The sequence below is a fragment of the Nesoenas mayeri genome, assembly GCF_963082525.1.
Source record: "Nesoenas mayeri genome assembly, chromosome: 10".
In the NCBI taxonomy this organism is placed as follows: domain Eukaryota; kingdom Metazoa; phylum Chordata; class Aves; order Columbiformes; family Columbidae; genus Nesoenas; species Nesoenas mayeri.
The window spans coordinates 11750952-11768374 of NC_137560.1; the positions used below are offsets into that span (position 1 = coordinate 11750952).

General features: G+C 40.8%; 1 protein-coding gene across 1 annotated transcript in view; it reads left to right on the forward strand.

Moving 5' to 3' along the window:
• SUMF1 (sulfatase modifying factor 1) overlaps nucleotides 1–16725 on the forward strand; it is a gene marked incomplete at its 5' end in the record, with an annotated part of 32092 nt that extends 15367 nt beyond the window's left edge. The window contains 6 exons of the mRNA XM_080350364.1: nucleotides 862–944; nucleotides 3142–3264; nucleotides 3926–4040; nucleotides 4976–5089; nucleotides 13905–13964; nucleotides 16521–16725. Of these exons, the coding sequence (XP_080206490.1) occupies nucleotides 862–944; nucleotides 3142–3264; nucleotides 3926–4040; nucleotides 4976–5089; nucleotides 13905–13964; nucleotides 16521–16631 (606 nt within the window). The 3' untranslated portion in view covers nucleotides 16632–16725. The remainder of the gene's footprint in view (nucleotides 1–861; nucleotides 945–3141; nucleotides 3265–3925; nucleotides 4041–4975; nucleotides 5090–13904; nucleotides 13965–16520) is intronic.
• Nucleotides 16726–17423: the final 698 nt, after the last annotated feature.

Genomic DNA, 17423 nt, shown 5'->3' on the forward strand with positions numbered 1-17423 from the left:
TATGGGAAAAAAAAACACAGCTTCACTTCCATGGCTCTTCTGTCTCCACCTTCTGGAAGCTGGTAGCACTGATAGCAAGTAATTTAATATCACTTACTGAGTTAATTAACTGGAAAGCAAATGTGTTTCAAGATGCATGTTTTGACCCTAGTTAAAGGATGTCATCAAGGTTTTGTTTTAGTTATTCCAAAACACCGTTTCTAGGGAGCAAATAATTGAGATTAAAATTCTCTGCCTTTTTTTTTTTTTTTAATCATCTCTTCTGAATGTGTCAGAATAAAGTCAGGCAGGAGGTTTGCTGGTTTAACTGTACTGTGGGCACACTCTTGTAAAAGAATTTAGTAAAACTGTAATGTTCCAGGTGACCTTTTCCATCCATTACCATCTGAATGTTCTTGGCATAGGTTTTCAGAGGTGAAGAACTATAACTGAGAATTTCTGAAAGGACAGTCTGATCCACCACAGGTAGTGTGCTGAAGGGTGTGCTTTCAAAGAGAATGAACTGTGCCTTGTATCAGACCTGCAGGTGAGAAAATGCAGAAGGGGAGGCAGCCAGAGGACAGTAGTTCAGAAAAGGATGCTCAGGACTTGGTGTCCCTCTGGCTTGGTTTTTTGTTTGGTATTTTCTTTGTGCTCTCCCATACCTTGGGCTATTCCCTGTCTGGCAATATTGTAATGTGGATCAAATAGTCATCTTGGTTCTTCAGAGATGATTTGGAAGGTAACAGGTCAGTTGGTTGCAGGCAGAGCCGTGAGTTGTGAGGAAAAGCTTTGTAGCTTGTTGTCACACCATAGTTTTTCACAATAGCCTTTAGCTGGGAATTTAAGTCCTCTTCCCTGGCCATTCTTGTCCCTTCGCAGGTTGCAGCTGCTCCCTGGTGGTTGCCTGTGAAGGGAGCCAACTGGAAGCACCCTGAGGGTCCTGACTCGAATATCTCCAACAGGTAAGCCATCAATGGCCATTCCATTATAACACACAGTGCTTGTAAATATACATGTAAACTTGGACCAGGAATGGAGACGCAAGAAATGGTTTTTAATTAGTAACCTGTTTGTTGCTGCTTCTGTGACTGTTTTCCCATCTTCTAGTGTGTTGCATGTGATATGCAGTGGTTGTTTGGTCAACAGCATAGTAGTATTTCAAAAAGGTCTGTAAGCAGTTTACACCCAAGAAAAAAAGAGACCATACTGAAATGTGCCTCAGTGTGTTTTCTATTCACATTTATACATCAGCAGGGAAGCAGATTAGGTCTTTAGAGGATCAGCAACTTCAGAGCATCAGTGCAGGTCAAATTTTGTTGAGGAACATTAAACACTACCTGTGTGTGTATTCTCAGAGTGAATGCAGTGTGTCCTCTATCTGGGATTTGCAGGCCTATCTCTCTGGCAGCAGAAGACTGAAGAGTTTTGTGCTTTTTAATGTATTCCAAGTTTGTAGGCTGATTATGGCAGAATACCTGTCATGACCTTGTTATCTAGAAGCGGTAAAAAAAAATCTGAAAACTGTATTTTTTTTCGTAGCCTGTAGTGAGTGCCATGCTTTGCTAGCATGAAACTTGCTGATCCACCTCTTTATACAATCTCTTTCGGTTCAGAAGCACAATGAATTTTATACCTAGCAAATCAAAAAGCTTCATTTTTCTCTGCTGCTTTTTGTGGGTACTGCATAACTAGCCCTGTTTTGCACGTGTCAAAAGCCATTATTGCAGTTAGGTATATTTCTGTGTGCTTACCTGGATGTAACTGTCGTGATTTCCCTTTTGCTAGGCAGGTGGCAATGAAGGTGGCACTAGCTTCTTTAATTGACTAGTTGAAGTTTCCAAACTGCTGTTTGAACTCAAGTCCGACTCTCTAGCCTAGATGTAGTAGATGCTGGCATGTTTTTGAGTCCTCTAAGGACAGGGCTATGTTAGCATAAAATCATCTGGTGGCTGAACTGGTTAGTAACAAGCCCATTGTCTGTTCTCCAAGGGCAATGAAAGAATTATCTGAGGCAAAAATAGAGATAATATCAGGAGGTGTTGTTAGGGGGAGAAATTTAGGTCACAGTGAACAGATAAGGTTTGGAAACCTGCCATGCAAATCTAGTCTTGCAGAAGTATGACACAAACCTAACCTAGTAAAACTGCTAGTGAACTTGCCATGGGGAAGTAGCCTAATGCACTAAAGGCATATGCTGCCTTATAAAATGAGACAGGAAAGACAATTGAATAAGAATTCCTCTGTATCTGTCTTCTGGACTGGTACTTGCAGTGCTTGAAGTATTATGGTCTATTAGAGGCTTGGATGGGGAGGATCTTTGTGACGAGAAGCACAGCCATTGTTTCTGTCTTTTTCTGGAAAAAGAGACCAGGATTGTAAGGGCAATCCTGGAACCAAACCAAAGGAAAGATGGAAGCTTTTGTGTATACTGGATTGCTTGAAACACCCTAAGAAAGAGTTTTTCTGTTAAATATCTGCAGTTTACTGTTTCCTTGATTCGGTGCTACAGAAGATGATGTTGCTAGGAGTAAGGACTCTTTCTCATCTCACCTCTCCCTCAAAAACCCTGCAACTGACAGCAAAGAAAGAACCTGCAGCAAAGACAAGAGTGCACAGGGACGTGAAGAGCATTTGCTATTAGATTGCAATGTAAATTTTCCTATTGAGAATCCTGACTTCTTGTTAAGATACTGTTAAACTTGTCTAGCAAGGAGTAGTAATACTGCAGGTTCTGGTGTCTTCCTTTGGGTCTCTGAGCACCTATGTTTCCCCAGAAGCCAGTGTATCCATAATTCTTCACTGGCTCCAGGGTGCAGCAGGTTTCTGAGGTGGGACCATGAGAAACAAGCCATAAATGCCTTTGTTAACTGTAGAGAGCTGTATGTGAAAGCATGATGAAAATAAACAGAAGTTAATTTTTTTATCTTCCTTGTTTTTTCTCTGGCTGCATTTCCCTTCCAGCATCTTGTTGTCTTTCTTTAAATAGTTTCTTTTCTGTAAAAGTCATCTGATGCCTTGTCCAGTTGTAGCTGAACTGTGAACTTCCTCACTGTCCTTTGTGGGAATCTCTTAAAAGAGCTTCATAAAGTGCTTGTGCTGTATAGCTGTGACATTGCCCAGTCCTGCTGATGATATTGTCCTATTTATTTTGTTCCCCAGAATGGATCATCCAGTTCTTCATGTTTCCTGGAATGATGCTGTAGCATTTTGCACCTGGGCAGGGAAGCGATTACCAACTGAGGCTGAATGGGAATACAGCTGTCGAGGGGGCCTTGAGAACAGGTACCTGTTTTAAATATGTGCCTGATAAATGTTTAAAACTGGTATTTACTGGATAAGGCACAGTTGTGTGGGTTTATATTATCCCCAAAGTCTTGTGTAGTATGCGCATCTGTGGTAAATATAACACTGTCTTACTCTGAACAGTTTCCTTAGGTAAGGAAATTTCCCAAAATATCTAAATAGTATATTGTAATCTCAACTCTAATGGGGAGAGCATGTGGAGGGCCCAAGAGAGGAGGAGATGTGACAAAATGCCAAGATGCAGGCTGGGTGTGATTGCAGGAAGTGAAAGGTCTTAGTACTAAGGCCAAAAGAGTTGCAAAAGCACTGAAGACGTAAGTAACTGCATCACTGCCCAGAAACTGTAGGGCCAGTGGATCCCACCTGTTACCTGACTGTGGGCTTGGGGAGCAGGGGAAGACATGGTGAATCACAGATTTAGGTCTTTTTCACCTTGTGTCCTGGACTACGTACTGCACAGGGCAGTGCTGCCTTTCCCTCCTCCATGTACGATTTGTCCTTGTAGAACCCTTGCTCTCCTTGAAAACCTGGTGGATGTCGGTACAAATGGAACTGGAATACAGTTATCCAGGGTAAGGTGGGGAGGAAAGAGGTGTGTGTATCACGTTTAACAGCTGTTCTTCTGTACGTCTGTTAACAGACTTTTCCCATGGGGCAACAAGCTTCAGCCAAAAGGTCAACATTATGCCAATATCTGGCAGGGGGTGTTCCCAACTAATAACACTGCAGAAGATGGATACAAAGGAACTGCACCCGTAAGTGTATCTTGGAGTGAATTGATGATGTGGAAATGAACCAAGTATTCCTAAAATTGAAGTCTGTGTTCAACACAATGAACCATGGCTGTTCTCCATTCCTGTACTCTTTCACTTTTAGATTTTTAAAGTTACATTATAATTCACTGCAGGCTTGAGTATTACCAAGGGACACTTTTTAAAAGCTAATTGAAAACTAAACATGACTTCAATTTTAACTTTTAATTCCTCTCCAATTGACCTCTTTTCCCCATTTTCAGTCAGTTTATAGTCAGATGCTGAAATACTTTCTGCCTGGCACTGCAATTTTTTTGGAACGCTCATTTTTTGGGTAGTTGTTTACAAGGCACAAAAATCATGCAACAGCTTGAAAGAAACTTCCATTTTTGGAAAGGTTGAGTCTGTCTGATATGGCAACAGTGGAGTGGAATTATAAAGGCAATCAAGGATGTGAATGAATTATTAAACAGTAGTTAAAGTGAGTCCAAAAAGTTTAATCAGCAGAGAAGTGCAGGAGGTGACAGCCACCCTTGCTTTTCTTCGATGGGAAAGGGAATCTGGAAGTTTGAATGAAGCAGGGGTGTGAAGGTGAGGTCACTAATGCTCTGTGCAGCTCTGTCTGTTGGTCAAACAGTGCCTCTCTTTGGAGGATCAGTCTCCAAAACCACTGAGCAGATGCTGTGTGCCACAGCGGAATGGTGGTGCTGAGAAAACCAAGGGTGATAATTCTTTCATTCTGTTTTATTTAAATGTTATGTTTTATTTAAATTATAATAGTTCTGCACTACTAGTTTGGTGTCTGCTTTTGAGATATGAAGGTAGAAGCTACTAGTAAAGACAAATGTACCTTCAGCAGACTGATCTTCAGAACTAAAACCAGTATTTCACGTCGAGTTGTTTACAGAACTGGCACTTGTGTTCCATATCTTGTACAGGTCACTGCGTTTCCTCCCAATGGATACGGTTTGTACAACATTGTAGGAAATGCCTGGGAATGGACGGCGGACTGGTGGGCTGTTCATCATTCAACAGAGGAAGTTCACAACCCTGTAAGGATTTTATTGGCATCATATGAAGTATAGATTTCCTTCTTGCCACTCTGGTCTGGTTGCTGTTAGAAAGCTGCCTGTTCTGCTGTGCCTGAGATGGGATGAGCTGTGCTCTGGTGAATTAGGTGGTATGCGACAAGTCATCAACACTGAATTTGTAGTGCAATTTTATGCATTTATTTTTTGTTGGACAGGCCTCCACAACTGGTTAGCAAGCACATACTTCCAAACCAGCATAATATTATATACATCAAGATTTTGCCAATGCAGTGGAGTTACTTAAAGTGTTGTTTGTGTTGCTACAAGCTGTACTACTTTTTTTTTTTTTTTCAGGTAGAAAACAAACCATTGTGAGTTATCTTTGTGGCTTCTACTAGCTTCTTTAAAACTGAACATGTGATAAGGCTGAAGTTTATAGGGAGAAGTAGCTTACTAGTCTTTGAGAGGTTAATCTTTGTTTTTCTGTGTGGTAGGCAGAGAAAGAGGTCCTGCAGGGTAAGCTTTTTAGGGGGGGATTTCTCATGCAGTATCTCTCAGCAGATTCAAGTTCTAACATTACGTCTCCCTTTCTCTCATTCATCCAGGATGACTAAATCTGAGAAATGCACTGCTCTGCTCTCACAGAGCTTGTTTTGTTCAGACACAGTTATCTGTAATGAAAAAAATGATGAAACCTCACCAGGCAGGTACTCTCTGCAGGATTTGAGTATCCCCATGCTGTGGTCTCTTGCGATATGTGCGGTCTTTCTTTGCAGTGCCAGATGTAACTGGAGGCTTTTCTGGGAAGTCAGTAACTGGAAATAGTTTTAGAGATTTGTTAAACTTTTTTTTGCTCTTCTATACATTTCAGAGGTTGACATTCTGCTGTTCATCTGGGGCAATGTTGCAAGCATGAGAAATCGGAGGACTCATCTTGGGGTCTAGATTGCTCTAGATCTGTGCTAGCAGTTCCATCACACCGATGGAGCATCTGGGGACCTCCTCACCCATACCCATCACATTGACCAACCTCAGGTTACTTGTATCCCAGTAAGATACCAGAGGTCTTTCTAGTGGCTTCGGTCGCGTCAGACAATGCACTGCATGCATCTTCCTAAGTAACTGAAATGCCTCAGACTGTAGCTTTTTTGGCCTTGTTTGATTTAAAATAGGATGGACTAATCTCTGATTTTTGTTGGTATTCAGTCTTAGTGGTCTAGCAATGGCTAAAGAACCCCTTTTCCTTTGGGACCTGGGCTGTGTTGTATCTCCACCTACTTTCTTCGCATATTGCACAAATAACACATATGTGAATTGAATATTTCACAGTAGTCAAAGTTTTCTACCAGTTTCTGTAATTAAGTAATAATGGAAAGCAATATTGCATTAATTGTCTCTTGAATATATAAACACACCTGTCTTTTTCCAACATTGACTCATGGCTTGATAATATATACAGCTGAAATGTATAAATAGAACTTAGACTCAGCATTCAGACTGATTCTTTAGTGGTTTTTTTTCCTATTTGCATACTGATTGATTAGGAAAGAAATATCTGCTGTCTTGCTATTCTGTTTCTATTCTGGTGAGTTTTGTATATGCAATTAAGGATAATTTTTTTCTGTATCTTATGAATGGAAACAAGGCTGGTTTAAGAGCAACATTTCTAAAGATGAAGTCTTGAGTAGTTAGCAGACTGTAAATTTAGATGAAAGTGAAGCACAATAAAACTAGCAAACTTTGCCATATCAGGGTAAATTATTGATTTGATTTCAACCTCGTAAGTCAGGGTAGGAGAAGAGAGAGCAAGGCTGAGCTTTCCTTTCCAGACTCTGTGGTCACAGATTTGTACCAGAGAAACTCCTGCTTAACCCTTCTCACTACTGAAGCTTCACCTCAGTACCTGGAACCCAAGTACAATGATCTGCCTGTGCTGCCTTAACTGGGGCAGGAGAAAAGGGCCCCTCGCCCACCCACCCCTTGCAGAGACAAACAGCGTCTGTGTCCCTGGGAAAGAACACAGGGCTGGCAGTTGGTAGCACGTTGCCACTGTCCCTGTTCTTGTTCATGTCTTTGTCTGACACCTGCGTCAGGTTGGGCTCCTGGTGGAACAGATCTCCGGGGCAGGGAGAAGGGCCTGGCTCTGTAGAAGTTGTGTGCAAGAAGTGGTGATGTTGGGAAACATAGAACAACTACGCCAAGTCCGGAGAATAGAAACACTTCTGATGCTGTCTATATGTAGAACTTAAGTCACATGTCTTGGGTCTATACTCTAGATATGTTTTAGAGTATTTTGTTTGGTCTTGTTTGTAGGTTAGCACAAGGCGATGTGCATTATTTCTTTATTTAGCTATCACTGGCAAGGTCTTAGAGCTTTTTTCACATAAGTTGACTGGCTATAGTAAGTGAAAGGCATTTAAAGACTAATTTATATGGAAGTTACTGTGGCAATAACAGAAATAATCCAGGACTCTTCATCTAAGCTATAGCTTTCAGCTAATCCATTCCTTGCCATTGGTGCTAGTTAACTTCTTGTTTTGGTTTAAAAACAAAAATAATTTCTCTGCTTGTGTCAGCCTTGCCAGCTTCTCCAAGTTGCACAAAATCCAGCTAGCTAGACTTAAATATTTTGCTGAACTACAGCTACTGTGGTATGATGCACCTTCATTAGAATGACTTATGTAAAAGAGATGCTGTTGTGTTTATAAGGTCAATGCACAGTGCTTTGGTGTTGAAATAAGGTGATGGGGAGAAACAAATGTCATAGGAATTTTTCTCTCTGTGAAGCTTAAGTGGCTATGAGTTCACTTAGGTTTTTAAATTTGACATAAACATTTTGCAGATGCTTCAGAAAGTATTTAAAAATTAGGTGTTAACAATGATGCTTTTGACTAATTGTCAGAATCTAGTGTCAGAGGCAGAGCACTTCAAAGTGAATTCCAAAGGGTTTTTCTGATTAAATGGATAAGGAAACTGAATTTCATAATGGGAAAAGGTGTCCCAAAATAGCCAGGCTGCAGTATCTTCTGAGACATTAAAAATGATTAGCATCATATCTATCAGAGCCAATCTCTTAAGCCTCTCCAGAGTACAAGTCAGTGTAACCTATATGTAGGTTGTGTTCTTTCTGCCTAAAAGACTAGGAATTCTTCTAGAGGGTCAGAGCTTAGTGAAAGTTTTTTAACATATTTAGTTTAACATCTGAAATCTTCAAAGCAATTTTCTAGTACTGGAGAGATTTGGGGCATGCTGTGGATTGGTTACAGAGAACATATGGAATTTTACACACAGATTCTTTATTTTTTTGTAATTGATCATCTTGTGTTCACAAATAATTACCAAGAGCAAAAGAAAACTGGGACACCTGAAAGTGCTTTGCAAGTTGTTTACTACTCTGGAAGTGATTAGATTTATGCTCTAACATGGAACAAACAATGTTCCTCCTGTTCTTTGCCAGGTATAGGACCTGTGCAGGTAAGTATTGAAGCCAAAAAACCAAGCAGACAAACTCACAAAAAATGGTTCTTTAGTACATCTTGCAGCTACTAGTTGGTGCACAAGGGCGGGACTAGGAAGCACCAGATTTTTCTTGTTGTTTGAAAAATGTAAATGATCATTTGGCAGGCAGTAGGCAAGTGTGTGTGTGCAATCAGTCAAACTACAATCCCTTTATGGGGCCTTTTTAATTCTGGTGACTTCTGGCTCAGATTATTTTGTATACAGTGCGTAGTTTCTTATGACCTGCAGTTCTTGTTTGAGAACTGATGTAGCACAGGGTGGCTGTGTAGCTGGCTGTGCATAGGAAATTATGATGCAACTTCAGAAAGCATTTGTTTGATGTAATGAAAGAAATAAAACTTTTTATTTAAAAAAAAGCTTCTATGACATATTTTAATAACTCTTTAAAGATTAATCCTGCCTACAAGCTTTAGTAGTTGAATGCACAAGCACTTGTAATTATGCAGTCAGACTATAATATGTCTGTTACAACACTATACTGCAAAATAAACTTGCCAATATACAGAAAAGTCTGTACTTTAAATCTGGGATCAAAGTCTGGAGAGCTCTGGCTCTTTACATATGGACAGCAAATGCCCTTCCACTTCAGTACCAGGTGGTGCACTTCACCAGATAATGGCATAAACCAGTATTGTTTGATGGAACAAAGAATTGCTTGTTTCAGTCAAATGTGACCTTAATTGCCATGCTCTGATTAGTTTTTATTATGGGTAAGCACAATCAAAGCAGGTTTCTTTTATCTATAAGGACGATATAAGCATGAGCAAATACTAACAACAGACTTTGTCTTTTTTTTTTTTTAATTGTAAGAAATGTGTGATATTGAGCTGTAACATTGTCTGCCCAAAGCCAGATAGTGGTTGTGCACTCTAACTTTACCGAGTGTGTTAAATGCATGCGTTATTCTAGCAAAACTATTGATTGGGGGATCTCGGCTCTTCAGGACATATCTGAAGTCTGTGTAGTTCTGTGGAAGATAAAGCAGTGATGTGTTTTGGGGTTTGGTGGTTGTTCTGGGTTTGTTGTGTGTGGATTTTTTGTTTTGTTTGTTTTGTTTTTGTCGCAGTACTTGTGAAGCAGCCAGTGCTGAGACATGAATGATTCTGCATTTCTGTATCTGCAGATGTAAGGACTGCTAAGGTTCTTTGCAAAGTGAGATGAAGTTTAAGCAAGTGGTGTCAGTAGGAGAAAGACCACCTAGAGGAAAGGACTCTGGTCAGAAAAGCATTGGATGGGACTTGAGTGTACAGCCTCAGAAGGGGTGTCCCTGGCAAGGGCTATCTAGATCTCAACATCTTCCAAGAAATTGAGATCTCTTATTCCACTTTGTCTCCTTTGCTGCTTCCGTTCCCAGTTCCAAACTGAGATAAAGGGTTTTTGTTTTGGATAACACAGATAGTTCAGGCTACAGGTAGACCAATGAGCTGCAACACCTTTCTACCTACCCAGACAAAATTGTTCAACTTCATATGCTAAGGAAATAGAGCCCAGGTGGCTTCTTCCTGCATGTGACACATTTGAGGTTTCTTCAACAAGGCCGGGGTAGCAAAAGGATTACAAAACAAAGACATGAGGCAGTACAGGGGAAGGACAGCTGCTTGTCCTGAGCTTTACCACAGTGGCTGAGCTGTGAACTACTGGGAGCTGCACTGAAGAGCTCTGGAAGGAAATGGATGCAGATACAGCCCTTGGCTGCTGGAACGCTGACAAATTGTCTGGTGCTGAGCAGGGGCTCGCACAGGATGGAAGAGCAAACCATTAGAGAAAGGAAATGCAACACTTGCTTCCAACACCGTGTTCTTATCGGGCAGGCAAACCTGTGATGCAAGAGTACAAACCAATGTAATTGGTGATGAGGATGCTCATCAGTCTGGAGTAAGAATGTCTTTTTCACTTTGTTTTAGTTGCTTTCAGATCAGCCCACGTGGCTTTGCTGGGCACCCTGGTGGGATGTGGTGCCTTTTATGGAGAAGCTGGGCTACGTACCGAGTGACAGCCTAATCACTGCCCACTATGTTCAGTGTTGTGTGCTAATTGTAACTTCGCAATAGCCTTCAAATGAGAGAGAGTTTTTGAGAGCTGGATTTTTCACACTAGGTAGGAGAACTGAACTCACTGTGCCCTACCTTTGGGGGTTCTGTGGTTCTTTGTTAACCACCCTTAATTTGAGTGTAGTCACGAGCAGAGAAAGGTATCATTCTAGTCAGTCTCTTGCATACAGTTACCTGCACATTTGATTTTGTACATATATGTGTAGCTGGGAAATCTTGTTCTCCCAACTTTGCTTTCCTTTGCTAAACTGCAGAGCAAGACAGGGAAATATCAACAGCGAGAGAATTAAACATAGCTCATAGAGAGATGTCAAACAGGCAGTGATTGTTTCTCCAACTAATGTGTCATGCTTTGTTGCTTTTCCAAGAAATTTGCCACTAGTTTTACAGTAAACTGCAGTGATTTAAAATTGTTTTGTAATAGAATAGATTACTGGAGAACACTACATCGGATTTTTCAGGTGATAAAGCATTTCAGTGATGTAATCCTGATTCAGAGGCTGGGAGATTTCAATTTAACTTGTTGTTAGCAAATAAGCTTTGCTCATTTGTTGCCTGGCAAAGGATATTTGTAACTAATTAGAAGAGTTTATGCAATTACCACTTTGTTTGATTCACATGCTTCTTCAGTATATATTATCCCTGTATAATTGCTGAAACCATACAATAGTCTTATGGCTGGACAGTAAACCTTTCAATCCGAAATTAGCATGCTCTTTGTAGTTTATAAATGTTACTTTGTAGCTAATAGCAAATATTGCTGCTCTGTGTTTGCATTACAGTTTTTAAAGGGAAATCCTGCTCAACAGCTCCATTGTTTTCTGTTTTGTCTTGTTCTCACGTAGCTTTTTTTAGGTCAGTTTTATCCTGGCTGGCTCTACCCTGGCTTCCCTTAAAATGAGAATAACAGATGGTTTCATTGCGCTTGTTAGTGGCTTATCCTAGAGTGGGGCTCAGTGCATTGACATGAAAGCTTTGTGAAGGCGAAGGCAGTTTCCAGAGACCTTGGAAGTGGTGTAAGCCTGTCCTGTGGAGGAGCCCCCAGCTCAGAAATGAGCAGACGCCTCCAAGTGTGTTTTCCCTTCACTATTTGTAGAGTATTAAATGCAGTAGTAGGCCAAATTATTTTTTTTTATGTAGCTCATAAAAAATGTTGCAATAAATGTGAAGCTGCTGTAGTTTCAGTATGGTGAGCTTTTGCTATGAACACTCGCAAATCAGTCAGGCTCAGATACAGTCAGTAGCTTCTGTAGCACTAGCATCAAATTCCATGGTTTTCTGACAGTCCTTGTGGTTTATATTAGTTGTTGCAAATACTGGTCTTGCATTGAATTGTCTGGAACTTCACCTCTGAGGGAGAGAGAACTATTTCCCTTGATACAGGTTAGGACAGGGAGGTAACCAGATGTAACCGCACTGGTGGTCACTGAGAAAAGCTGGAGAGGAGTCATTCCTTGTGAAATCCTCTCTTTAGGAACCTGCTCCCTAAAGGGAAATTATTCCTGGATTCAGGAGATACTACAGAAGTGAAATTTTTCTTTGGTGACTGCATTTATATTGGTCAAGGTCTTGTCCTTAAGGCTTTACAGAAAGCACAGCACCCTTTGGACATCTCCAGGATGAATGGCTTGCTGCTGGACAGGAGGAGACAAAATCACTGGCAGAATTTCTGTTTTAGCAGTTGTCTGTTTTTAAGCTATTATGGCACTTTTAAAATGGTACTACTTTGTATCATTTACATACTCTGTAGGAATGACTTATTTTTTCCTAACTGCTAAACACTGGGCTGATGATGTTCTTGTAACCTGTATTTATTTACTAAGGTAATGGTCTTAGCAGAAAATGCAGGGATGGCTCTTTCTTCCTGTATTCCACAAATTCTTCTCATAAGGTTTTGTCTAGAAATACAGACTTGATTTATACACCTTACTGACCAGTGAAGAAACAGCAGCTTGTACCTTGAGTTAAGTGAAAGATTCTTTATTGGAGGATTGTATGTGAGAAAACATTTCTATTGCATGCTAGTGTAACATGTACAGAAATAGAAACACATGCAAATCTTACAACTTTGAGAGGATTCTCAGTGGCCATACTAACTTCTAGGCAAGGCTTGCTGGTTAACTGATTAAACAATTTACTTTCTTCATCCTATTTTGTCACTTCTACAAGGCAGATATTCACTCCTTCCTAAAAGTAGTTTCTTAATGCACATGGAATGTAGAAAGCACGTAAGAATATTTGGTATCGACAGTGGAAACATGAAGTATAGCAGTAGTCTCTAAATGTTAGATGAGCACAGCAGTAACTTTCACAGCTAAGAGGAATGAAGGGGGAGAATTGCTCACTTACGCAATAAATATGCATCAAAGCAAGCAAGAGTGCGTTACCACGGAAGCCCAGCTTTCTTCTTGAACTATTAGGCTGTCCTTTGGAGTGGAAATTGAACAAAAAGAGTGAAATAACCTTGTTAAATCAATTTTAGGGCCAATTTCAGAAGCACTTCAAATAAATCATGTTACGCTGCAAATGTACACGCAATTACAGAATTGTTGCTCGTTAAGTGCAGTGCTTTCTGCAGACCTCTTTAGCTGTCATGATCCCACATGCTAACCAATTTAGCGCCTAGTGACTGGGAGATGGTACAGAATGTCTTGCATGCTCACAAATTGGGGTTTCAGGCTGGATTTTGGTAAGAGAAGTAGCACCAAACACTGGGCATTACAGCCCTCATTGCAACTGGCCACCAAAGAGCATAACTGTGTTTAGAACAGTGGAAATTCTCTGTATTCCTTCTGGAGGCTCATGGGTTTCTGTGTGTTTGCTTCATGGCAGTGGAACTGAGAATCACAGATTCAGCACATATGCAGGCCAGTGTGTGAAATTCCAGATCTCTTATTAGGAAACGTCTGAAACTACAGCAACTGATCTGTTCTCAAAGATCCTTCCTCTCTAATGATTGCCACTGTGCTTTTTACAGTGTATTATTAGGTGCTTTATAGAAACAAAGCATGAGGGGCTCATGGGCAGCAACTCAGATGTCAAATATTTGCAGCAGTGGGGAGTGAGAACAATTACTCTCACCTGTCTGCAAGTCTTTTACAACATAATTATTTCAAGCTTTCTGGTTCAGAGAGAAGACAGCTGAAATTTGTTTACTTTGAATATTTATGGCTGTTCCTCATCCATCTCCCTATTGCAGCTTTTTACCTTTACCCTGTAACTGGCAGTTGTTCCTTGAATACTGATCAGCGTCCTCTCCTCCCCAGAAAGGACCTTCATCGGGGACGGACAAAGTGAAGAAGGGTGGATCCTACATGTGCCATAAGGTAATGTGAAAAGGCCTGTGGTGTTTTCATATTGATCTTTCCTCTGAAAGTGCCTGACTTGACAATGAAATGATCTTCTGACAGAGTTTCCTGGCAGCCCGGATGCTTCTTCAGGGGTTTCATGCAATTTAAGGGAGAGTGATACCTGATGGCCATAAGGAATTCTTTTTGATTAGCTTGGAATTGAACGAAACAAAGTGCTTTACCCCACTATGGGGGTTTTTTTAGATGTTAAAATTTTGATTTATGCCTCTAATGCTATTTTAATTACAGTATGAGTAATACTTGTAAGAGTAGAAAGTATGGATGTGACTTTTTTTAGTTTTAGAATGACTCTTGATCCAGAAAGGATAACAGGTCTTTGCAGAAAGATTGCTGGGAGATGAATGTTTCAGCTTAGTCGACAGCAGTCTTGAAATTCTTTCTGATAAGTCTGGATACCACCACAAAGCAATAGCTGCTCATGACATAAATCATGTTTTAAACTCTGTTCATCAGTGCTGAAAAAAATGCTCATTGTACATCTCCTTTTTCATTAAAGCTGTCCTGTTCTTTTCCCTCTCAAAGCCTGCAGCTGGCAAATCATTCTCATAACTAGATTAAATTCTCTGTGGTGAGATCCCATTTCCTACACTGATTTTGTTCTTAGGTGAAATCCATGTCAGATGTTAATTAGCAGTTTTGATTAAATTAACACTAGAATAGACTCTTCTTCAGTGATGAATAATGTGACCCATTTTAAAGGCTTGTGAAGATTCTAGTCTGTTCTAGTCTTTTTTTGTAGGTGATGAAACTAGGCTGTGTATTGAGACAAAAAAACCCCACTGAATACTCTTAGTACAAGGGCTCTTTATTAGGTGCCTAAAAATCTATTTGGATGAATCCGTTCTACTAAAGCTTGAACTCCTCACCTTTTTACATGCACGCTTACCAGCTGTTTTTATTTTCAAAACAGTCCAGCTTCTAAATGCTATCCCTGAGGGTGAGTTTCTGCAGTGCAGGAGCAGCAGCGTGTGCTGCTTGGAGGGCAAGAGCTGCTCTGGGGCTCTGCGCTGGGAGAGGAGTCTCCTTAGATAAGGATGCTGTTAACTGCAGGGGTGACCTGCTGCCCCAGGGGGATGGCGATGCTGTGCTTCACAGGGCTGTTCTCTAGATAACGGAACCCGTTTAAGTTGTCATCACTCATAGTTGTACAAATTCAATTGTTTGAGTAGCTGTGGCCAAACCATGAAGGATTTAAAGGAGAAAAACTGCCCTTTCCCCTGCCTGGCCCTCATACCCCCTCAAAAAAGAAAAGTAGGGGGGACACACGTGAGTAAAGAAAAAGTGTTTGCTTTTTAACTCATCTGTTTGAGAAGTCTGGTTCAGAGCCTGAGTACGTGCAGCTGAACCAGCCTGAATAGAACCAGTGTTCTTCTGTCAGAGGCCAGAAGCCTGTAGCTGGAGGACAGGAACAAAAAGCCCAAGCTGGATCATTTGGGGCAGAACCTGGGTGGGTTGTACTGGAGTTGCCACATAAATGCACAGTCTGCTACCGCAGTGCTTCATTAGTGAAATTAACTGTGTAACTGTCTGCCTTCTGCATTGTGATGGGTAACTGCTTCTGTAGGTCTCACTTAATGTAGCAAACTCATTAAACTCGTCAGTTCTGCAGTTTGGAAACCACTATTCCTAACATCAGGTAAATGAGAATCTGTAGCACTGTGAATAGCACAGGTTTTTTTCATTTTTTCAAGGAGTGGAAGCATATTGACGTGCACTGAGAAGTGGCCAGCTCTGTATAGCCAGGGAATGTACAAAACATGGTATAGACCAGTGTCTGTACCTTGCCGTAAGGATGTCTGACCTTGTCCTGTTTAGATTCATTTGGTTGTGTACAAGTTAACAGCCTCTCTTAAAATCACTTGTTCAAAGCACCCTGCAGCAATACTTTTCTGAATATTTTAAAATGGCATTTTTGATCTAAATTGGTCTAAATTGGACAGTGTTCAAAGTTGTCTGCCAGGAATATCTGAAATGCAGTTAAACCATTTTTATCAGTGGCTTAATTTTAAATGTAAATGTTTTTTCTAGTCACCAGTCCAGAATATATATGGACTATAAACATCCCTAGTGTGCCTGCCAGAGGAATACTGGGAAGGAGTTTGTCTCCAGTTATTTCTTCTTGTTGCATCTCATTCAGTGAAATGTTTTCTTGCCAGTGCCAGTACCTGTTTCCAGTCATTCCTCTGTATCCTGATACACAGGTCAATGTGCTGAGCTGCTCTCTGCTCTGCTGAGCAGCAGCAGAAAGGTCATTTGAGCTTTTGCTCAGAGCAGGATATGTTATTAGTTGACACTCACGTTATCAGACACTTTGCCATTGAAACTACTTTATGTATCAGCTGCCAACTGGTCTCTGCATACAGTGAGATTTCCCTTATTTCTGACACAGTGATATTGATCTGTCCAACAGCATTTGAAATGTTTTGCTATATTAATCTAACAAGCTCTTGCCTGAGGAAGCACAAGGTGTGATACGCTCTGAAGTTCACCTTTCCCCCTCTTGCTCTCCAGTCTTACTGCTACAGGTATCGCTGTGCAGCCCGTAGTCAAAACACTCCCGACAGCTCCGCTTCCAACCTGGGGTTCCGCTGCGCAGCAGACACCGCACCGGAGCTGCCGTGACCCAGCGGGCCGTCGCACCAAGATGTGGAGGGCCGAATTTCAACCAAGGAGGAACAGATGTGCTGAGCGTCACTTGCAGGTGACACAGAATAGAAGAACCTAGTGCTGAAACTTCCTGCAGAGGGAAAATTCCCAACGCTACTCAACATTGTTTGAGAAACCTTCTGTATTTATGTGTGGGGAACGTGGACTGGACCTTTATCCGGACCAAACTTTCTGTTGGTTTTAGCAATATTCTGGATTTAATTTTTTCATGCTGGATTTAACTAGCACAAAACTGAGCAGAAACATGCTGATTGTGTTTTAAAAGGTTAACAAACAGCTCCGTTAGAAAAGATCTTTTATTAATAGTTTAATTTATATGTAGTTTCAATTTCTACACTCAAATCCAATAAACAAGGACTTTATAGATGTCTAGGCAGCTTTAAAAGAAATTTGAAGCAGCTAAGAAAATGTAGACAGCTTTAAAAGAAAATTGAAGGGGTTTAGAAGAGTTGAGGACCAGCTATCCAGGTGGGCAGTCAGTGGATTCGTTGTGTTACATTCCTGCAGCAGTGAAAATCATGTCCAGAAATGGGCTTGTTCTGGTGAGATACTTGCTTCTCTTTAAGTGCCTTCTGCAACTGAGGGATGAGAATCCTCAGGGAGATGATTAGAAATGATGTACATATTTGAATAAAATTTCTAGTGTTTATTTATGCTAAAGACTTTTATTGATAGAAAAACACTGGCAATTTCCTTTGCATTTCTCTTGGACAACATGTAGGCTTATTTTGGGGACTTGAAAACTGT